This window comes from Bufo gargarizans, chromosome 8 (assembly GCF_014858855.1).
Source record: "Bufo gargarizans isolate SCDJY-AF-19 chromosome 8, ASM1485885v1, whole genome shotgun sequence".
NCBI lineage: Eukaryota > Metazoa > Chordata > Amphibia > Anura > Bufonidae > Bufo > Bufo gargarizans.
Window position 1 is genome coordinate 76346677 of NC_058087.1, and position 24135 is coordinate 76370811.

General features: G+C 44.0%; 1 protein-coding gene across 1 annotated transcript in view; it reads right to left on the reverse strand.

Annotated features, from left to right (window-relative positions):
* Window positions 1-24135, reverse strand: part of LOC122944374 (aldehyde oxidase 1-like) — a 183561-nt gene that overhangs the window by 81328 nt on the left and 78098 nt on the right. Inside the window, exons 20-23 of the mRNA XM_044302568.1 lie at window positions 13451-13573; window positions 12588-12684; window positions 4301-4425; window positions 2529-2662 (exon numbers count right to left, since the gene is read on the reverse strand). Of these exons, the coding sequence (XP_044158503.1) occupies window positions 2529-2662; window positions 4301-4425; window positions 12588-12684; window positions 13451-13573 (479 nt within the window). The remainder of the gene's footprint in view (window positions 1-2528; window positions 2663-4300; window positions 4426-12587; window positions 12685-13450; window positions 13574-24135) is intronic.

Consider the following 24135-nt stretch of genomic DNA (forward strand, 5'->3'; position numbering starts at 1 on the left):
CTCCGCTTCTGGTTTTCGCATGGACCCCGAGAAGGTCCACGCTGTGCTTGAGTGGGAGCTTCCTGAGAATCAGAAGGCGCTGATGCGTTTTTTGGGCTTCTCCAATTATTACAGGAAGTTTATTTTGAATTATTCCTCTGTTGTTAAACCACTCACTGATATGACCAGAAAAGGGGGTAGATTTTTCTTCCTGGTCGGTAGAGGCGCGTAAGGCCTTTTCTAATATCAAGGAGAGTTTTGCTTCCGCTCCCATCTTGGTACAACCTGATATTTCTTTACCCTTCATAGTTGAGGTTGATGCTTCTAAGGTGGGTGTGGGTGCGGTCTTGTCTCAGGGTTCCTCTCCTGCCAAATGGCGACCGTGTGCCTTTTTCTCGAAGAAACTCTCCTCCGCAGAGAGAAATTACGATGTGGGAGATAGGGAGTTGTTGGCCATCAAATTGGCTTTTGAGGAATGGCGCCATTGGCTAGAGGGAGCCAGACACCCTATTACCGTGTTTACTGACCATAAAAATCTGGCCTACTTGGAGTCAGCCAAGCGTCTGAACCCGAGACAGGCCAGATGGTCTTTGTTCTTTTCAAGGTTTAATTTTGTTGTCACGTTCCGCCCTGGGGTTAAGAATGTGAAGGCAGATGCCCTGTCACGTTGTTTCCCGGGAGGTGGGAATTTTGAAGACCCGGGTCCCATTTTGGCTGAAGGTGTGGTGGTCTCTGCTCTTTTTCCTGAATTGGAGGCAGAGGTGCAGGTAGCCCAGTCAGAGGCGCCTGATCTTTGTCCTCCTGGGAGGTTGTTTGTGCCTCTCGCTTTAACGGATGCGGACCCATTCTATGGACGTGTGAATGGACCTTAAAGGGAACCTGTCATGTGGATATTTGATTATAATCTAACTAATTATATACAATCATTAACTACTTAAAAGTACCTTAGATGTATTCTCTTACTGGTGTGACAGATGGTTACCTCATAATACACCACTGGTCAAAAGACCAAAGAAAGTCCCTATAGGGGTCTAATACCCCGAACCCCTGACGAAGCTGCATCGCGGCGAAACATGTCGGGTGGGGACTAGTGTTAGGCGCTTGTTTTAGTTCAGTTGGCAGCAAATGTGTAAACCCCACGTATCAGTAGGGCTACAGTTCTGTGTGTGTTGAATCAGTGTGGTGCTGTTTGGTACCAGTGTAGAGACAACCAGCGTAGTGGTGTCCGGAACTTGGGCCCAGGTCCCAGGACACCAAGCAATAGGGTATATCCAATTGTGGTAAACTGTCACCAACCACCCACCTGCACATATATTTTCTCAAATTAAATAAGAGAGAAGCAAATCCTTACACAAATTTGCATTGCCACCTGTTAGTTTTAAAATGTGTGGTTTTTGTGGGGTATTAACTCCCCTTTTTAAATGAACTAAATAAAGTATTTGGCTTTTATTTTCCAAATTAGTAGACCCCTATAGGGACTTTCTTTGGTCTTTTGACCAGTGGTGTAATTGAGGGTTAAATCCCGAGGGTCTTACTAGGGCCTATTTTCGTGTTTCCTTACCTCATAATATACACACAAAGATGCCGCATGCCGCATGCTAATGAGCTGATTGGAGTCCAGCGTGATGTCATTGAGTCCAGCGTATATTTAATTCAGAGCTATAGCCACTCCCCTGCCCACCTGCTGCTGATTCCTATGGAAACAAACTGTCATTCAGCAGCAGGTGGGCGGGGAGAGTCAGGAGCTCATGAATAATCATGACTCATCATTATCAGCTGGAGCTTTTCAATACAAGATGTTGGCAGATTGAATGGGTCAATTAAAGAAAGTGACCCAGCATTTTGCTAAGCGAATCAGTCACTTATTTGTGTTGCCCTTAGATAGGACACCATAAAAATGGTGACAGGTTCCCTTTAAGTCTACACATGTGAATCTGCATCAGCAAAGTCCACCCCAAATCTTGCTGCTGATTTTAAATCCGCACCTCAGTACAATTTCTGCTGTGAATTTTATTCAAAGCCTGCGGATGAGATTTCTTAAAATTGTATCCACTTTACTGGTATGTAAGTCAAGTGGACTGGCTGCCCCAGATTTGTATGTGGCAAATGCAGCATTTATGTCCCATGTGGACGTATCCTAATATTTCCATGTAGCTATAGGGTGGACCCCAGAATTAGTTTCTCTGGTGGGCCCTAGACACCCCAGTCTGACATTACCAATACCAGAAGTGTCCTGCAGGGTTTTTCCCCACTCTTCCTCATTTAACATGAGCAGCCAAACAGAGCAGGCATGTGTATGAGGTTGCTGGGAGAAATGGCTGTAGGCTGGACTACCACTCAGTCTACAGATATCTCATGTATACGGCTACCCTGTGTGGCTACCTTTAGTGAATTGGTCATTCACACTGAATACTGCTATTCTGTCCATAAAACGTCCAACCAACGTTTCTGAAACACCAAGGCCAGGAGTATATTGTTATCACTGCAGTGAGGGGGGAAGGAGTAAATTCTGTAAAAACACAACTACAGATAGTTCCATCAACACTTACTTTTGAGCAGCTACAGCTGCGGCACTTGCAAAAATACCCGGTTTAGTAGTCTTGCCTCCAAATGCTCCACCAACTCTTTTTGTATGAGACATAATCCTGTTCGATGGAACGTTAAGGACGCTGGCCACGGAAAACTGCAAATACATTTCATAACAAGACATTTAGCGCAAGCAACTATCCCTAATGCTTAAATAGACAGGTAAAAAAGCAGCTGATTCCTTCATTTTTGTGGCAGGTCTGCTTAAAAGGAACCTGTCACCATGAATATGCAATGTAAGCTACAGTCGAATATTATAGAGCAGGAGGAGCTGAGCGGATTGATGTATAGTTTTGTGGGAAAAGATTCAGTATAACTTTTCATTTATACTTCTAAATTCCTGCTTATTCTGGGCTTTGAAGTCCAGGAGGCGGTCCTATCAGTGATTGACAGCTATCTCTGTAAACACAGTCATAGAGGGAAGACTGTCAATCACTGATAGGACTGCCTCCTGGACTTCACAGCCCATAATGAGCAGGAATACAAATGAATAAAATACAAGTTTTACTGAATCTTTTCCCATAAACCTGTATATCAATCTACTCAGCTCCCCCTGCTACATGACCTGCTGCTTGTAGCTTACAGTGTATTTTCATAGTGACAAGTTCCCTTTATCCTGTTCTTGTTATAAATGAATAATTAGGAGTTCGCTCCATAGGTTCTCATCAATCATTAAAACAAGCTGCCAAACAGGGAGGAGCTGCATCTGCCATTCAACATATCTGCCAGAAGACAAAGTCAGGGGAGAGTATTGCTACAGTGGACCATTTTCCATTCATCTAGTGTACCATTACGTGGTTCATTTGTTTGATTATTGCCTTATTTGTCGCCGTAACGTCATGTTGTTCTGGAGAGAGTGGTTTCATTCCAAGTTAGTTTTTCTGGCACATAACAATTTGTTTTATCTTTATAGTGCATTTATCTTTATAGTGCATTATCACTCAGCCCGTTATTCAGTAATGGGTGATTATTGTTTTTTTTCTCTAAGCATTAGAGGATTACATTACTTTTCCCTGGGCATTATCCTTTTGGCTTTATTGAGTATAATACACTATATTGCAGCATATGCTATTGGGGTAACATACTATCATATTTATTTGGGATACTATTTCCCTTTCTTATGTTCGTCCCCTGAAGAACCCGTATGGGAGAAACATGTCTGCACAGCGTAGAGTATAAGGTGCATTAGTGGTAGATTCCAGTGAAGAGTCAACCTACCAATGGGATGTTCCTCTGCTGATAGGGTCAGGTAGGACCTTTCAGGGATAGTTATCCTCCCCTTCTTTAACTCTTTTGGGACTCCTATTGGCATTCTTCTTTCATTGTGTGGTTGTCCTGTTATGTGCCTGTATTGTAAAGTCTCCTCCCTTTTTGCTATTCTGTTATAATCATTACAGTGACTTTTTATGTATTACACAGGGGAGGGCTCCCATAGCACCCACATGGGCACCTTCTACGATACCTATGCCCTTAGTAACATGAGTCACAGTATCTGCTAATTTATAGTAGCAAAGGGAGCCATATACATAGCAGTTGTATTAAACCAGTAGTCTCTCCAGGATCACACATACTAATTCCTGACCCCTGTCAATTAGCTTGAATGAAATACATCACAAAAATACATCAAAAGGTCGTTCAAGTAAAAATGCAGTAAAAATGCATGGATAAGCTGAGCCCTTCAGACAGAGAGAGAGAAGTTCTTTGTAGAACATATACTTGTTTTAGAGGAAATTACCTGTGAAGTCGCAGGATCCTGTGAAGAGACGTATACATCAAACTCATGTGCCTCTCCTTTTGGCACAACAAGAACACAATTGGTTTCCAAATAGAAATGCTCCTGTCCTCCAATATGAACTTCCCCTAGAAATAATTAAAGAGTAAGGCATTATAATTCCAAAGTATACTACTGATTTTATCAAATGTATTGATAAAATCCTGGCTACCTGCAGCTGATACTAGGTGGTGCGTAGGAGCTTACCGCATAGTGATTTATATTTGAGCTCAGTGTGAATTTATCATTAGAGGCTATGTACACCTTCGAGGACAATTTTTTTTTTCTCATTGCATGTACTCATTTTGGGCTACAAATAATTTTTTCAAAGGGTCTTTATTAAAAGTATTGAGACGTTCTGTCACAAAGGGTTAACAGTAAGATAAGGATTGAGCTTTAATGATTTTTTTTATAAGGCCAGAGATCAGACATAAGGAGCCCATCAGCTCCCTGCCTAATGGAGCAGAGAGAAAGTACAGATCCTGCTAGTAGATAAACTCAAAGCTGTGCAGGGATAACGGCTCATCATTTTAAATAAAGACCAATTGAAAAAATGATTTTTAGCTCAAAATGAGTACAATGCAATAATAAAATAAATTGCCACCAAAATGTGTGCATAGCCTTTAAAGCATCTCTCCTATACAGTCTTACACCCAATAAGTATTCTGCATGGGTCTTAATAAATAGAATAGGACCTGTGCACAATACTCTCTGGGCATGATATGGTCACATCAGAACCTGTACCACTCAGTGTTATGTTGCGTCTGTCTGCTCCCTATCTGCAGATTAGGCTTCAGAGTGACATTAGTGACACTTTAACCAGATATACTGTGATTTAGACCAGAAACTGGCATCAATTATAGAGTAAATCTAGGTCAGCTCATAGCAACAGATACAGTACAGACCAAAAGTTTGGACACACCTTTGTCATTCAAAGACTTTTCTTTATTTTCATGACTATGAAAATTGTAGATTCACACTGAAGGCATCAAAACTATGAATTAACACATGTGGAATTATATACATAACAAAAAAGTGTGAAACAACTGAAAATATGTCATATTCTAGGTTCTTCAAAGTAGCCACCTTTTGCTTTGATTACTGCTTTGCACACTCTTGGCATTCTCTTGATGAGCTTCGAGAGGTAGTCACCTGAAATGGTCTTACAACAGTCTTGAAGGAGTTCCCAGAGATGCTTAGCACTTGTTGGCCATTTTGCCTTCACTCTGCGGTCCAGCTCACCCCAAACCATCTCGATTGGGTTCAGGTCCAGTGACTGTGGAGGCCAGGTCATCTGGCGCAGCACCCCATCACTCTCCTTCATGGTCAAATAGCCCTTACACAGCCTGGAGGTGTGTTTGGGGTCATTGTCCTGTTAAAAAATAAATGATGATCCAACTAAACGCAAACCGGATGGAATAGCATGCCGCTGCAAGATGCTGTGGTAGCCATGCTGGTTCAGTATGCCTTCAATTTTGAATAAATCCCCAACAGTGTCACCAGCAAAGCACCCCCACACCATCACACCTCCTCCTCCATGCTTCACGGTGGGAGCCGGGCATGTAGAGTCCATCTGTTCACCTTTTCTGCGTCGCACAAAGACACGGTGGTTGGAACCAAAGATCTCAAATTTGGACTCGTCAGACCAAAGCACAAATTTCCACTGGTCTTATGTCCATTCCTTGTGTTCTTTAGCCCAAACAAGTTTCTTCTGCTTGTTGCCTGTCCTTAGCAGTGGTTTCCTAGCAGATATTCTACCATGAAGGCCTGATTCACACAGTCTCCTCTTAACAGTTGTTCTAGAGATGTGTCTGCTGCTAGAACTCTGTGTGGCATTGACCTGGTCTCTAATCTGAGCTGCTGTTAACCTGCGATTTCTGAGGCTGGTGACTCGGATGAACAATTTAAAACTTAACTTTTACTAGATCCATTCCCCCAAGGTGGGGAGTAAGAGACCCCTTACAAACAAATCACAATAAGACAGACAAAACCCCTGTAGAGGGGGTCTATTTGACGGTTTAATGCAACATAGGTGGTGCTGCACACCAAAATAGGTCTCGTCCCCTCCCAAAAAAAGCCTGTGGAGAGTGTCACACAGACCTATAGTGGAGGGACCGAGTGATCCCTATTGTCTGACACCCTTGAAGTAGTCAAGGGGACAGACGTAATAAAATGGAAAAATCTTACCAATTTATATGTGGGCCTCGCTTAGCGACCACGTGTACGTGGGTTAAGGCAGGAGGAGGTCACGTATGGCAGGTGGGTACTTCATCCGATATTCAAGGAAGACGGAGAAGGGCGTCAGGGGTATCCAATTGGTCCGGTATTAGAGTGGTATCAGGAAAGAAACTCACCATAGTACCTCCCTGCTTGGCCTGACCTGGCCCTAGTGACCTAACACGGGGTCCGTGCCCCGCAAGGGGTGGCCCCGTCCGGAACCTTGCCCTGATGCACAAGCCCTAGGTGACCCTAACGGAGGGTGACTAGGGGCAATGTTCTTTAACTCAAGGCAAGTAGAGATTTAAGTATAATTGAGTTATATGTATCTCTTAAGTAATAATAGTGGAGACTAAAACGCACATATGACTGCACGTGTCCAATGATATGTCAACGTGTCCCGACGCGTTTCCTTAGTATAACATATCTAAATTTATTTAGTATAACATATCTAAATGAATCCACTGTTGTAGTGAACTAAGACCCCAAAAATCATCAGGGGACACGGGGCTTAGTATTATGGCTCCTGTCAGTCAGAAAATTGCCACTGTAATGGATATCCCAGTGTAGCAAGGATGTGGGGGGTAATAGATTAAGAAGTACCCTCCAAAGTAGAGACTGAGGACCGAGTGAGGCATATGGAAAACCTATAGGGACACATAGAGAGAGGCAGAGTAAATACAGTACTCAATCCAAGTGTCCCTGCTGCCCACCTCTTATTAACTTTGAGCGTGTACTCACATTGCTGCTGGAGCGGTCTCGCGAGTATCCAGGAGCAGCGGCCCACAGGTTCAGTGTGCCGACCGTCACATGAGGTGTATGCCTGGCTAGTGCGCCTTGGCGCGCTGTATTTGAGTCCGGAAGGGGGAGGGCGCCGGTCCGTGCGCATGTCCCGCATGACGTCAAACCCCCGTGACATAGCCCGATCACGTGACAGGGTCGGACGGGGGTGTGATGCCACTACACGGCGCATGCGCTATCGGGCAGCGCACTATCGGAGAGGACTAAGTGCAGAGGCAGAAGCTGTAACGTGGATGCCTGCAGGTCCGTCCGATGGGCGCAACTCAGTGGAGGGGGGGGGAGTGGAAAGTTACCAGACCGCCCCATTGAGGTGCGTCCCGGCAGTATAATCTGCCGATGAAGGGGGGTGGAGCTACACTAGGGGAGTTCGAGTCCCAAACCTCGTAGCTACAACACTTTTATTCCTAAGATGGGGAAAGATTAACCCCTTATTAAATGGACTAAGTGGGACATTTTGGCGGGTCAAGAAACTAACCGGCCTAGAAGGGGGAGGTGGAAAAAGGGCAAGCAACCTGTAAGCAGGATAATGAGAGGAGTAATGTAAGGCTAGTGGGATTAGGAAAGGACTTAATTGGTGACAGTAAGGGTACTATGCCAGTGGTAATATAGACTACATAAGGGATGTCACCGATGGGAGGAGGGTTCAAATATAGCAGCCAAAATGTAGTTGTTCGTTTAGGCCGTGAGGGTGGGACGTATTGAGTTTAAAGATCCACCAGCATTCTCGCTGGAGGATCCGCCTATCCCAATCACCCCCTCTGACTGATTTGTTGACTCTTTCGATTCCCATAAAGTTGATGGCTGATGTGCGGCCGCCATGTGACGAGAGTACGTGCCTGGCTATCGGTGTGTCCCTTCCATTGCGGATGTCCCCCAGATGTTCGCTCATCCGTTTGCGGAGTTCCCTCCGGGTTTTGCCCACATAGCGTAAACCGCATTCGCAGCTAAGAAGGTATATCACCCCTACGCTGCGGCAGTTGATGTATTGCTTGATCGTGTGGGTTTTATCCGGTGGGTTCCCCGCAAAGGATTTGCCTTTTATTAACCAATTGCAAAAGCTACAATGGCCACACTTGTAACAGCCTACAGTGTCACTGTCCAGCCACGTCCTTTGGTTTACCGTGGGACTGAAATGGCTGTGTACTAATCTATCTCTCAGATTAGTACCTCTTCTAAAGGTAACCGAGGGATATGGGCTCAGAGCTTCAGCTAAATCGGGATCCATCAAAAGGGTCTCCCAGTTGCGGCCAAGGATCCCTTTTACTTGGGTTGCGGCAGAGTTGAAAGTACCTATTATCCTAATGGTTTTCTTCTTGTCAGAGTTAGACTGTATGGTCGGGCATAAAAGGGTGGTCCTGCTGCGTCCCAATGCCTTCTGATATGCCTGTCTCAAGATTCTGTCTGGGTAACCACGTTCGCGGAACCTGGTTCTCATGATGGACGCCTGTTGTTTGAACTCACTTAATTCAGAACAGTTGCGTCTGAGGCGAATGTACTGTCCGAAGGGAATTCCCCGTTTGAGTGGGACAGGGTGACAACTGTCCCATCTCAAAAGTGAGTTGGTGGCTGTGGGTTTACGGTAAATGGTTGTCATCAAACCGCCCACATCGTTCCTTGAGATTGTGATGTCTAGGAAGGGAAGGTCGTCCCTCATGATAGACGAAGTAAATTTAAGCCCGATAGGGTTGGTGTTCAGCTCTTGGACAAAGCCGTTGAACTGCCCTCTGGTCCCACTCCACAAGATGAAAATGTCATCTATGTAGCGAGACCAAAGGGCCACATGTTCTGTGAATTCACTTGGTGTGTCCCCAAAGACCAGTGTCTCCTCCCACCAGCCCAGGAGCAGATTAGCGTACGATGGCGCGCAAGAACTGCCCATCGCCGTGCCCCTGAGCTGGTGGTACATCCGGCCATCAAATAGAAAGAAGTTCCTAGTAAGGATGAATTGCAGAAGCTCCAGGACGAAATCACTGTGTGCCGTATGTTGGCAACCTCTTGCTCTTAAGAAATGCGCGACTGCCCCCAAACCCTTGTCGTGGGGGATTGAGGAATATAGTGCCTCGACGTCAATTGACGCCAAGAGCCACTCAGGTTCAATGCAGATGTGTTCGAGTTTAGTTAATAAGTCCCCAGTGTCTCTTATGTAGGAGGGCAGTGCTTGCACAAATGGGCTAAGGAGACGGTCGATGTAGATGCCCGCATTCTGTGACAAGCTGCCCACCCCTGACACAATGGGGCGTCCCCTCATGGGTACTGTGTCCTTATGGACTTTGGGAAGACAGTAAAATGTTGCTGTCACCGGATGAGGGGGGTACAAAAATTCAAACTCATCTCCACTGATAAGTCGGGTACTCTTGGCACTGGCGAGTATTGCACATAGTTCTCCCTGGAAGTTCGACGTGGGATTATTCTGCAGGGTTTCATAGCCCTCTATGTCACTCAGAATGGCCAGACACATAGATTTATATACTGTGGTGTCCATAAGGACAATATTGCCTCCCTTGTCAGATGGCTTTATAACTATGTTCTTGTCACCCTCGAGTGATTTGATGATGTCAATTTCCTCTTTACTACAGTTAAACCGAGTAGCAGTTGGTTCCAGAGAGCAGAGTTCGGCTACGGTTTGCTTAATGAAAACATCGATACAGGAGACTTCACCTAACGGGGGCATTCTTGTGCTCTTCCTCTTGAGGTTTGTGAAGGGACCTCTCCCCTCCACATTGGCGGGCATGGTGTCCAAATTGTATAACAAATGGACATCTTCAAGGATCTCCACCGGGATGCCCAGATCTCGACTCTCCTTGTGGTCCTTGAGTCTAAAGTGCTTATGCCACTTGAGTTTCCGGGCAAACAGGTGGAGATCCTTGAGCCACCGAAAAACGTCATACCTGTGTGTGGGAACAAAGGAGAGCCCCTTTCTCAAGAGGCTACTCTCTCTACTAGTCAAGGGGCGGGAGGACAGGTTGATAACCAATTTATCATCCACTGGTTCTACGAATATTGTAGTGTGGGGTTCTGGTTGCGCAGCGGGTAGCGAGTACCTTGTTCTAAAAAAGAGGAAGAGGAAGAGGGTTGTGTGGAAGAGAGTGGTTGAATAGAGGGGGGACATTGTGGCTGATTGGCGAGTTGACCCGTATTATATTTACCACCTCCCCGTTTCACTAGGGCCAGGTCAGGCCAAGCAGGGAGGTACTAGGGTGAGTTTCTTTCCTGATACCACTCTAATACCGGACCAATTGGATACCCCTGACGCCCTTCTCCGTCTTCCTTGAATATCGGATGAAGTACCCACCTGCCATACGTGACCTCCTCCTGCCTTAACCCACGTACACGTGGTCGCTAAGCGAGGCCCACATATAAATTGGTAAGATTTTTCCATTTTATTACGTCTGTCCCCTTGACTACTTCAAGGGTGTCAGACAATAGGGATCACTCGGTCCCTCCACTATAGGTCTGTGTGACACTCTCCACAGGCTTTTTTTGGGAGGGGACGAGACCTATTTTGGTGTGCAGCACCACCTATGTTGCATTAAACCGTCAAATAGACCCCCTCTACAGGGGTTTTGTCTGTCTTATTGTGATTTGTTTGTAAGGGGTCTCTTACTCCCCACCTTGGGGGAATGGATCTAGTAAAAGTTAAGTTTTAAATTGTTACTGCTCCCCTTCGTTTTCATACTCTATTATTTTTCTGAGCGGTACCCAGGAGATCTGCCCCCGCAGTTAAATATCCTGGTAGGACACTCTATTTTTCAATTGACTCGGATGAACTTATCCTCCGCAGCAGAGGTGACTCTTGGTCTCCCTTTCCTGGGGCGGTCCGCATGTGAGCCAGTTTCTTTGTAGCGCTTGATGGTTTTTGTGACTGCACTTGGGGACACTTTCAAAGTTTTCCCAATTTTCCGGACTGACTGACCTTCATTTCTTAAAGTAATGATGGCCACTCGTTTTTCTTTACTTAGCTGCTTTTTTGTTGCCATAATACAAATTCTCACAGTCTATTCAGTAGGACTATCAGCTGTGTATCCACCTGACTTCTTCACAACGCAACTGATGGTCCCAACCCCATTTATAAGGCAAGAAATCCCACTTTATTAAACCTGACAGGGCACACCTGTGAAGTGAAAACCATTTCAGGTGACTACCTCTTGAAGCTCATCAAGAGAATGCCAAGAGTGTGCAAAGCAGTAATCAAAGCATAAGGTGGCTACTTTGAAGAACCTAGAATATGACATATTTTCAGTTGTTTCACACTTTTTTGTTATGTATATAATTCCACATGTGTTAATGCATAGTTGTTATGCCTTCAGTGTGAATCTACAATGTTCATAGTCATGAAAATAAAGAAAACTCTTTGAATGAGAAGGTGTGTCCAAACTTTTGGTCTGTACTGTACATATAACCAACCAACTTTTTTTAATAGTTACAACATTCTGTTGCAGACTGTTAAAGTTCAAAAACTTGGATAACCCCTTTATGAAGCTTCTGCCTCTGTATTACACCTTATGAACACTGATGTATGAAATTCCAGTCATCATAAATTCGCCACAATGTCTACGCAGGGATTTGAAGCCCAGAATTAGACAAGCAGAACTTCAACCACTATAAAATGGTTTACATTAACTGTAAATCTAAGGAATATAGAATATTTTGTATTTAATACCTACTTTTCAAGCAGGTGGCATGATAATTGTCACTTTAAAGGCTATAGACACCTTAGGGGCAATTTTTTTATGATTGCATATTACTCATTTTGGACTACAAATATTTTTTTAAATTGGTCTTTATTAAAAAGATGTTTGCAAGATGTCACTTTGTGTTTTCTTTGAATCCAGTAATCTGACGGCTCATGTCTAGTTCTTATCTCTGATCTGATCCCATAAACACTCATTATAGCTCAATTCTTATCAAACTGGTAAAAATATGGCTGAAATAAGCGTTTGTGAGGTCTGCAGGTCACAGGGATTCAAAGAAAACTGATTGTGACAGCTTGCAAACAGACTGATTTTTTTACTTTACTTTTGTATCTCAGAAACAGTGGAACATTTTAAATAAAAAACAAAAGTAAAAAATATTTATAGCCAAAAATGAGTAAAATGTAATCATATAAAAAAAATTACTCTGAAGGTGCACATAGCCTTTAAAAATGATTATTACATATTTACCAATTAAAAATTCCAATATTATGGTGTTGAGTAGTACTGTAATGATTTGTGACCATGTCTAATTACCTTACCTTCAATAATGTGATCAGCCATCTTAAAGGCTTCCTCTACATTCCCATGCAAAATTTGTTTGGTAGGTTCAAAGAATGAATTGTGCTTAATCGCGTCCTACGTGGAAACAATTCACAGTGTAACTATGACAAGCAGAGGCTGAAGCAAGCAGTCACTTATATTATAGGTATCAAGCGCAAACAGAATCAAACTGGATTTTCGTGGGCCCACCAGGGGAAATCACTGTCATGGCCCACCATCTATTCACACAGGAAACAAGCCCTTTTATTCTTTTATTGTAAGCTTTGTTGTTACAACTGTACCCTGTAAGGTCAGACAGGAAATTAATGAATCCTCTTAAAAGGAATAGACTCTGGTAGCAAGCAATTCGCTCCAGATGGGGTGGTCTTCTGGTTGTGGAGTCATGTTAGGGACCAATTCTAGTGTCAGAACCTAAGCCTAATGGAGAGTTAGATACCACATTTTTGTTTAAAATTATGAAATGTGTCATAGCCTCAAAATAAATACAGATAGCATGACATAAATAGTAAAATTGAGTCATAATAGCAGTTTTTACTTTCATACCTGCAGCATTATGGTCATAATAAATAAGAATGTGCTTTTACAGTACACATGCATATGAAATTACAGCACACAACAAATTTATCTTTGCGTGAGGAGCCTCATGCTGCTTGCAATCAGGCCAATAGGGTATATTTCTAATTTTATCTGTGCCATAAGTATTTTATTACAGGACCCTTTCAAAATAAGACAAAATAATGCCACAATAAAAAATTGTGATCAAAACTAAAGTCTCTTTTTGAATGCATATGGAACCAGAAATGACTATATCCAACACATCGTAAAAACATAAGTACATCACCTCTACTGTGAGAACGAGTGGTTCCTGATCTTTATAGCTTATCTTCACTTTTGCCGCTGCTCTTCTTGCATGTTCAGGAGTGTCCGCAACAACTGCACATATTATTTGTCCCACACAAATAACCTAAAAAAAAAAAGCATAAGGTAATGTAATTAGGAAAGTTTTTCTACGCAGTAGCTACAGATTAAAACAAATCATGGACAGGCCAAAATCCAAAGGCTAGGTGTACCTTAGGAAACATTTTTGGATTGCTCCAATTCATCTGAAACTAAAAATGAGGCAATTTTTCAAACAATCCTTTTGAGTCTACAGCTCCCATGCACACTTATGCATCTCCATGGTAACAGACTACAAACAGGCCATGTGAAGTCTTATCCTGAACTCAGAGCCTCTGTCCCTCACTTCTTGCTAACTTGCTGAAGATATATTAGCAAATAGTAGAGATTGTGTGGAAGTGAGTATGATTGCAGGCTACACAGTGGGGGAAGCACATCAAATGAAAGTTACAGTAAAATGAAATGACTGAAGTTCCACCATGAGCATGATTTTACCACTACTCTAAGATGTTGTGTAGCCATAGATAGGAGAGGATAGGAGAGAAAACTATACTATGATTAATTACATTAGATCTTCTATATTGATATTCCAATTATTTAGTGTTAGTTACATTTTTGTGACATGCATATTTAGTTCTATTCTTTTTCTTTGGTAGTAGACAAATGGGCGTTTTGGACTCTGATCAAAAATGGGTATGCCATGAGTAACAATGATGTCTTGTTCACAGCAACTATGTGCCAAAAGGAGTTAAAACTATAAGCGTGTGGCCATAGAAAAAATGCCGAAGAGATGTATGATTGGTCAGTTGACGGTACCTTTGACAACAACTTACATTTAAGATTAAGCACAGTAAAAGATTGCCATAAGTGCTAAGCAGATAAGCATGCAAATTAGAGATGAGCGAACCAGTCGAGATTCGTTTCCGGTCTGATTCACCTAATTTGTGAAAAAGTTTGGTTTGGGCTGAACCAAAGTTGCTCCAGTTGCCCTACAAGTTGGTATATAACCCCCTTTAGCCTCCTAGGACTCATTTTTAGAAAAACTTCTCTTTTTTTAATGATTTTTTCCCCCCTCCAACATTCCTTCTCCCCAAGCTCTGGAAAGCAATGACAGCAATAGAAAATGATGTCTAAGTGATACTGCCATACATAGCTATGGGTAAACGCACATTTGATGGTGTTATCATACAGCGTGCTTAAAACGACACCTCGCCGACACATGTCTCATGCATTTTCATATTTCAAAGCTATCAAAAGTTGTCCCTTATCAGGGGCAGATGATGTTTAAACAAACAGTGTTATGAGATAAAAAAAAGTGTCTTTGGGGAATGTGATGGTTGGCAAGTGGCATGATGCAGACCGCAGCATGTGGTAGCCGTACACAACGTGTTGGTAGGTAGGAAGACAGAAAGTAAGAGTTGCTAGATGGAGCACCAGCAGCAAGCAGAGGTAAATTGATCACAATCAGCCTGCCTGGACTGTGAGGAAATTTCTGTATTAATACAGTAATCACGTACATATGCTGCCTCCCCCTAACCCAAAAACAGTGTTAACCCCCCAAAAAAATTAACTAAAATATATTATATATATATATATATATAGGCTTGAGAAAGGCTTCATGTTGGAGCCGAAGCGTCGCGTCACCACTGGGTGAATAAACAGCTTTCTTTTTTTCACCATACTGGAGTGCTGCTTTGGTTTTTCATTGAGATATATATTATATATATTTATTAAAATTTCAACTGTTAAAATATATATTTTTTTAATTTCTACCATGTCTAAATTGAGTACACGGAATCTGACCCTCAGGCATTAGTGGCATGATGCAGGACCCAGCATTGCCTGGACTGTGACAAAATGTTGGTATTGAGACAGTAATCGTGTACATTTATGTTGTGCCTTAAAGAAATTTAACTACCCCTCACCCCAAAATGTATGTACAAACCGGATTCTAAAAAAGTTGGGACACTATACAAATCGTGAATAAAAACTGAATGCAATGATGTGGAGGTGCCAACTTCTAATATTTTATTCAGAATAGAACATAAATCACGGAACAAAAGTTTAAACTGAGAAAATGTACCATTTTAAGGGAAAAATATGTTGAATCAGAATTTCATGGTGTCAACAAATCCCCCAAAAGTTGGGACAAGGCCATTTTCACCACTGGACGGCATCTCCCCTTCTTCTTACAACACTCAACAGATGTCTGGGGACCGAGGAGACCAGTTTTTCAAGTTTAGAAAAAGGTATGCTCTCCCATTCTTGTCTAACACAGGCCTCTAACTGTTCAATCGTCTTGGGCCTTCTTTGTTGCACCTTCCTCTTTATGATGCGCCAAATATTCTCTATAGGTGAAAGATCTGGACTGCAGACTGGCCATTTCAGTACCCGGATCCTTCTCCTACGCAGCCATGATGTTGTGATTGATGCAGAATGTGGTCTGGCATTATCTTGTTGAAAAATGCAGGGTCTTCCCTGAAAGAGATGACGTCTGGATGGGAGCATATGTTGTTCTAGAACCTGAATATATTTTTCTGCATTGATGGTGCCTTTCCAGACATGCAAGCTGCCCATGCCACACGCACTCATGCAACCCCATACCATCAGAGATGCAGGCTTCTGAACTGAGCATTGATAACAACTTGGGTTGTCCTTGTCCTCTTTGGTCCGGATGACATGGCGTCCCAGATTTCCAAAAAGAACTTCGAATCGTGACTCGTCTGACCACAGAACAGTCTTCCATTTTGCCACACTCCATTTTAAATGATCCCTGGCCCAGTGAAAACGCCTGAGCTTGTGGATCTTGCTTAGAAATGGCTTCTTCTTTGCACTGTAGAGTTTCAGCTGGCAACGGCGGATGGCACGGTGGATTGTGTTCACTGACAATGGTTTCTGGAAGTATTCCTGAGCCCATTCTGTGATTTCCTTTACAGTAGCATTCCTGTTTGTGGTGCAGTGTCGTTTAAGTGCCTGGAGATCACGGGCATCCAGTATGGTTTTACGGCCTTGACCCTTACGCACAGAGATTGTTCCAGATTCTCTGAATCTGAATCTTCGGATGATGTTATGCACAGTTGATGATGATAGATGCAAAGTCTTTGCAATTTTTCGCTGGGTAACACCTTTCTGATATTGCTCCACTATCTTTCTGCGCAATAATTGTGGGAATTGGTGATCCTCTACCCATCTTGGCTTCTGAGAGACACTGCCACTCTGAGAAGCTCTTTTTATACCCAATCATGTTGCCAATTGATCTAATTAGTGTTAATTGGTCTTCCAGCTCATTGCATTCAGTTTGTATTCACAATTTGTTTAGTGTCCCAACTTTTTGGGAATCCGGTTTGTATTTATTTTATATTTTGATCTATAACCAATGACATACAGAATTAAAAAATTGGCAGTAGCCATACAGAATGTGAAAATAGGTAGACAGACAGCAGACAGACAGCAACAATGGCAAGATGGGGCACCGCCAGCAAGGTGAGGTGGGTGTGAAAATCCTTCTGAATGCAGGCTTGGTTCATTTTGACAAGAGTGATGTTTTGGACACTGGTGGGGGATAACTTGGTCTGTTTGCGTGTCACCACTCCCCCCATGGCACTGAAAACCCTCTCCGAGATGACACTGGAATCAGGGCAAGAAAGAAGATAGAGAGTGTGCTGTGCCAGAAATCCATGTGGTCAGGGAACTGGGTATGCGACAGAGACTGGCCATAGTTATGGTAGGCCTGAACCTGGGCGTTGAGGTGGAAGCTGTCGGCTTGCTGACTGGCCTCGGCCGGGAACAGCACATGGAAAATCTGCTCCATCATGTTGAGGAGACTGAAATGTCTGCTGCTGCTGCTTTCTGCCACAAGAAAACAATCCCCCATTTTGCCTTGATAGCAAGGGTCTAAAAGCATGGCTGTCCAGTAATCATCAGACTTTTTTATGTCAACGATACGCCTGTCACTGTATAATCAAGCGAGCAAACAGGTGGCCATACTCGCCAGCATGTCTGATGAGTTACTACTTTCAGGCTCTACCCCTCACTCAGACGATTGGGTCCTCATAGTCCTCTTGCTCCTCCACTGCCGACTCCTCCTCCTCTTGTAGTGGCAGCTCCTCCTCCTCATCTTACTCATCCTCATCGTCGTCTCCCCCTCCTCCATGGCAGATTCCATTTTTGTGTCCCCAACAGCTATAGGGTGGACAGCAAGATGTGTCAGTTGCTCCTTTTCTGTGAGGGATGATGTTGTTCATCCCACAGTTGTCCCTGCTGACAAACTTTGTGGCCTCTTCGACAGGTGCCTCGGATGAGCTGCCACTACCTGACCTCGAAGCAACACATGCTCCCTGCTGCTGAGGCTGACTGGTGCATGAAAAAATCGTTCATGGCTTTCCGCTGCTCATACAGATGTTCGAGCAGGGTAAATGTTGGTTTCCAGCGAGTTGGCACGTCACGGATTAAGCGGTAGACAGGTGGAGGTTTAGCTTGTAGACAAGCTACTTGCTGGTGGAGAAAAGTGTTTTCATGGCCAAACATTCCGTTATAGATGTCTCACGATGGAGCAGAGGACAAGGAGGAGTCTTAGTAGGAGAAGAAGAAGGTGATGATGATGACAAAGATACCATACTGCTTGGGGATTCAAGGACAGACTTGTTCTGATTGGGAATGCTGGCCAGTTGTATTTTCCCAAAGGATACGGTGATGCCATCTCATGTGCTAAGACCTCTGGTACCTATAATTGTGTTTGAATGGCCACAGCTTATTTTAACCCTGCAGATCTTGCACACTGCTGTGGTTTTGTGTGCCCGCCTTTAGGAGAAAAAGTGGCAAACAGGAGTTGCTCATACAGAGCTACAGGAAGCCAAGCTGGGCTTATCTCTGGAAAGTGTTGAACCTAACACACCCACAGCATCAGCGGCATCAACAGATCCTGAATGAGATGTGGCTCCGGCTGTTCTTTGAGAGTTATGAGGCCTCTGCTCTTTATTGCTGCTGCCACAGCCCTTCTACATCGATGTTGCCTCCTCCTCAGCACTCCGATCTGGCTCCCAGGTCCTGTCCAGCACACAATCGTCATCGGAGTCCTCACCTTCCCTGAAGCTTTTAGCTGTGAGATATCATGATTTGCTCCTGGACCGTCCTCCCCTGCTCTGCGTTTTCCCTGACAGCCAATATCACTTCCCCACCACCAATGCCATGGCTACAGGTGCCACTATTACCACCACCATCAACACAGGTATGCCTGTGGTCACCAGCCTCCTCTCCAACCTCCTCTTCAGGGCAGCCCAAACGGTGAGGGCTGCAATGAGAACATAGGCGTGCGCACGAGGTGTGCCGGGTGTGCCTGGGCACACCCTAATCAGACCCCTGTGCTCTGCCTCCTGCACTGCCAGCCGCCCCGCACTTGTGTCCGACCGCACAGCTGCTTGATCATGTCAGAGAGTGTGACATACTACATACTGCTGGATGCTGGTCTAATCTATAGTGTAATCCATTCAGTCCAGACTCCACCCCCACTGCTCTGCTGTGCTGTGCTCCGCCTCCTTGTCTCAGTCTCCTGGCGGCCGGCGGCGTAACGTCACTCATTCTGACGTCACGCGCCTGCTTCTAAAGTGTGAGGAGCATGCGCGTGTGGAGTGACGGAGTGAGTGACGCCACGTTACGCTGCCGCCGGCTGCCTATTTTGAATGTAAAGAGCGGGAGCTTGCCTGCCCGCGCCCAGTGTGACTAACTGCCCATGCCCAGTAGGCCAGCAGTGAATGGATTCTGATCTTCTTTTCTGCACTGCCAGCAGTCTGCCACAGTAAAAAGAAAAAGTCTGTAGTGGAGTCCTGACTGTCCCCAGTAAGTTAGTGAAGTGTCAAGTAATAGATAAGGATTATTAGATATTAGTATACATACTAGTACATACTTTGCACAAGTTTATTGTTTACAACTTAAAGGGAACCTGTCACCAAAAAAATCGCTTATTAAGCTGTTAATACTATTAACAGCTTAATAAGCGATTTTTTGGGTGACAGGTTCCCTTTAAGTTGTAAATAATAAACTTGTGCAACGTATGTACTAGTATGTAGTACTTATGGTGCTGCATAGTAGTTTCCTAATGCACTTTTTCTTAGTTTAGCCGCATTTAGCCTCCTTGAGAAATCGATGTATTATTCAGCCGCTGCCCCGTGCTTCAAGTCAGGTTTGAAGTCAAGGGGGCAGTGGCCTAGGTGTCTCCAATCCTGCTCTCCCCGCCTCCCGCCGCCTTTATTGACACGCCAGATCTCAGTGCCGGGACCACGCTCCCAGCCCGAATGCGCAGTAAAGGGCTGCTGTAGCGCGATCCCGGCTCCGGCTCGTACACTCAGCCGGCTTCAGTTTCGCTACTGCGCATGCACATCTTCTGTAACTGCGCTAGTATGTAAGGCTGGCGGGCGCATGCGCAGTAGCGAAACTGAAGCCGGCTGAGTGTACGAGCCGGAGCCAGGATCGCACTACAGGCTACAGCAGCCCTTTACTGAGCATGCGGGCTGTGAGCGCGGTCTCAGCACTGAGATCCGGCGTGTCAATAAAGGCGGCGGGAGGCGGGGAGAGCAGGATTGGAGAGGCCTAGGCCGCTGCCCCCTTGACTTCAAACCTGACTTGAAGCACGGGGCAGCGACTGAATAAAACATCGATTTCTCAAGGAGGCTAGATGCGGCTAAACGAAGAAAAAGTGCATTAGGACACTACTATGCAGCACTATAAGGTACTATTAACAGCTTAATAAGCGATTTTTTGGGGTGACAGGTTCCCTTTAAGCTCACTTACATAAGGAACGCGGGCTCCGTCTTACAATAGTTGCCGGCCTCCACCCCCTGTTGGGGGTCAGTCACTGTCAGGGACACTGTTATGGGGGGGGGTAGATATCTGTAGATGATCATGACACATATAGCACAAGATGCTGGCGCTGCTATGTGTGTCATCCACAGATCCCCTCGGCCCCCCATAACAGTGTCATCCACAGATCACCCCCCCCCACATCTGTGTCAGATTCCACACAGATGATCATGCCCCCACGCGCGCGTGGCGTGTGTGTGTGTGTGTGTGTGTGTGTGTGTGTGTATATATATATATATATATATACACACACACACACACACACGCGCGTGTGGCGTGTGTTTGTGATTTAGGGTGCACACCCTAATGCAATAGGCTGCGCACGCCTATGAATAAGAAGCAGAAGGAACACTGTGACCCCTGGCTCCACAGCATGGTATGAGACTCTTAAGTCACCTCCACATCATACTGTTGCAATTGAGAGGAGGAGTGAGCCATCCAATCCACAATCTCATCCTCTCTCTGCTCATCTATAATGTTGACCCTTTTTAAAGCCAGCAGGGACAACTGTGACCTACTACTACTACTACCAGTACTTCTGTCTGGATAGTTGGTGCTGCTACTACCCACATTCTGGCTCTTGGTCTCTCGTTTGGAACCCTTCCGTAGCCTGGAAATGTTTGGGCCTCTCTGATAATTTGCACTACCCTGTGTATTGGTGTAGCAAACACATATATATGCTGCTAGTTTAAATATAATCAACAACCCCCCCCCCCCCCCCCAAAAAAAAATGATAAAAAAATTTGTGAAATAGGGAAATGGATTTGGGCATAAATTAGTTATCACTGCCATATAGCTTTGTGTGCTACCACTGGCGTTCGGGGCTCCGCTTGCGAGTTCCGTTTAAAGGCTCTCGCAAGCGGCCCCGAACGGATCCGTCCACCCCTGATGCATTCTGAGTGGATGCGGATCCGCTCAGGGTGCATCGTTATGGCTCCGTCTGTCCTCCGCTCCGCTCAGCGGGTGGACACCTGAGCGCTGCTTGCAGCGTTCGGGTGTCCGCCTGGCTGTGCGGAGGCAGGCGGATCCGTCCGGACTTGCAGTGGAGGTCGGTGGGGACGGATCCGTTTGAATTTGATACTATATGGCTCGGTTTTCGGACGGATCCGTCCGCCATTGACTTTCGGTGTGGGGTCGGGACGGATCCGTTTGCGTTGCCGGGGAGAAGGGAGAAAAAAGAGAAAACATATTTTTTTTTTTTTTATTTTTGTTCATGGTGATGCGGGCGGATCCGTTCTGAGCGGATCTAAGCGTTTGAATTATAGGTGCGGATCCGTCTGTGCAGATACCAGACGGATCCGCTCCGAACGCAAGTGTGAAAGTAGCCATCGTGATTTAATTTACCTGTATGTAAGGTTCTTTTCCTTTTTTCCTCTTTTTTTTTCCTTTTTGCTGGTGTTTGCCCTTGATTAAAAAGGGTTTTCTTCTGTGTCATGTGCATGGGAACGCCCCCTTGGATCTCCACCTCCCAGGTGATACCTATCAGCCTGGGGTTAGTATGTGCTACTTAAGAGGGAGCTCCCATTTCATAAACACGTTTGTCATGAGGAAGGACCCATATTTCTCTGAGGTCTGAAACGCGTTGACTGCTATTTGTACACCTGTATGGATCTTAAACTTGCTGCATTAAAGTTTTTCATTTTTTCACCGGAGAGAGCTGGATTTTCTTCTTTTTCTTACAGTAAACACATATATATGCTGCTAGTTTAAATATAATCAACAACTCCCCCCCCCCCCCCCCCCCAAAAAAAAAATTATAAAAAATTTTGTGAAATAGGGAAATGGATTTGGGTATAAATTAGTTATCACTGCCATATAGCTTTGTGTGCTGTCTATTGGTGTAGTAATAATGTATATAGTTTGAATATAATCAGTCCCCATACATTTTTTTTTTTTATTGGAAACGTTTTTGTGAAATAAAGGAAAACTGATTTAGGCCTAAATTTATTATCCCACACAGGCCTATTTGTTGGTGTTGATAACCTATATGCTGGTTTAATTAAATAGAACAAGTCCCAAAAAACATTTAAATTCCAACCGTGTAGAAACAGAATTCATGGAAACAGACAATTGAGGCCTGATTCTCAATTTCTCATTATCACTCACAGGTAGATTGCTGTCTACCTAGTGTCTTGTAGTAATCACATATATATACTGCTTTAATTACATTTAACAATCCCCCCAAAAATTGAGGCTTGATGCTCAATTTCAACGTAACGTATACAGGTAGATTGCTTGCTCACTGTGGGTATTGCTGCAATAATCACAAATATATGCTGCTTAATTAAATTAAAAGACCCTCCAAAAAAATAATTATTGCGACCATGTGGAAACTGAAAATACATAAACAGACAACTGAGGCTTGACACTTAATTTTAACTAAATACACACAAGTAGATTTCTGCCACACCATAGGTATTGCAGCAGTAATAACGTATATATGCTGCTTAATTAAATTGAAAGCACTCCCAAAAAAATAAATGTAATTGCGACCGTGAGGAAACTGAAAATACGTAAACTGACAACTGAGGCTTGACGCTTAATTTCAGCTTAATACACACAGGTAGATTGCTGCCACACCATGAGTATGGCTGCAGTAGTATATATATATATATATATATATATATATATGTATATGTATATATATATATATATATATACACACTGCTTAAATACAGCTATATTGAACCCCACAAAAGATTTCTGTGAAAATAGGGAAACAAAATGGAAGTATTTGCTTGCAGGTAGCTGCCTTTGAGATGCACCTGCACTTCTGATAGCAGGCACAGATAGCCACAGCTCCTGTATCCTCTCCCCCTGTTTATCAGCTGCCCTGCTTCTCTCTATTGTACACAACAAACAATTCTTCTTTGGAATCCTAACCTTTCCCGTCACTGCGCCGTTTTACTGGATTCGTTCAAAACAAGCCAGGAAATATTTAGGTTCGTCTGCAGTCCGAAAAATAGAAAAATTCGGAAGGAACTTGGTTCAGTCCGAACTGGTTTTCTCATCCTTAATTCAAACCAATTGTTTAAAGTAGTTGTAATGGAGTCGACACACATGGATGCTTTCTTCTACCAATGACGCCACACGAGTCCATGGGTAGTGTCTGGTATTGCAGCTTAGCTTTATTGACCAGAATGAAGTCTAGCTGCAAACCATGGACAAGATGTGGACAGGTGTGAATTATTTTCCATTTTCTCTGTTGCCTGAAAAATGTGACCAATACTGTATACAGGTCCTTCTAAAAAAAATTGCATATTGTGATAAAGTTCATTATTTTCTGTAATGTACTGATAAACATTAGACTTTCATATATTTTAGATTCATTACACACAACTGAAGTAGTTCAAGCCTTTTATTGTTTTAATATTGATGATTGTGGCATACAGCTCGTGAAAACCCAAAATTCCTATCTAAAAAATTTAGCATATCATGAAAAGGTTCTCTAAACGAGCTATTAACCTAATCATCTGAATCAACTAATTAACTCTAAACACCTGCAAAAGATTCCTGAGGCTTTTAAAAACTCCCAGCCTGGTTCATTACTCAAAACCACAATCATGGGTAAGACTGCCGACCTGACTGCTGTCCAGAAGGCCATCATTGACACCCTCAAGCAAGAGGGTAAGACACAGAAAGAAATTTCTGAACAAATAGGCTGTTCCCAGAGTGCTGTATCAAGGCACCTCAGTGGGAAGTCTGTGGGAAGGAAAAAGTGTGGCAGAAAACGCTGCACAACGAGAAGAGGTGACCGGACCCTGAGGAAGATTG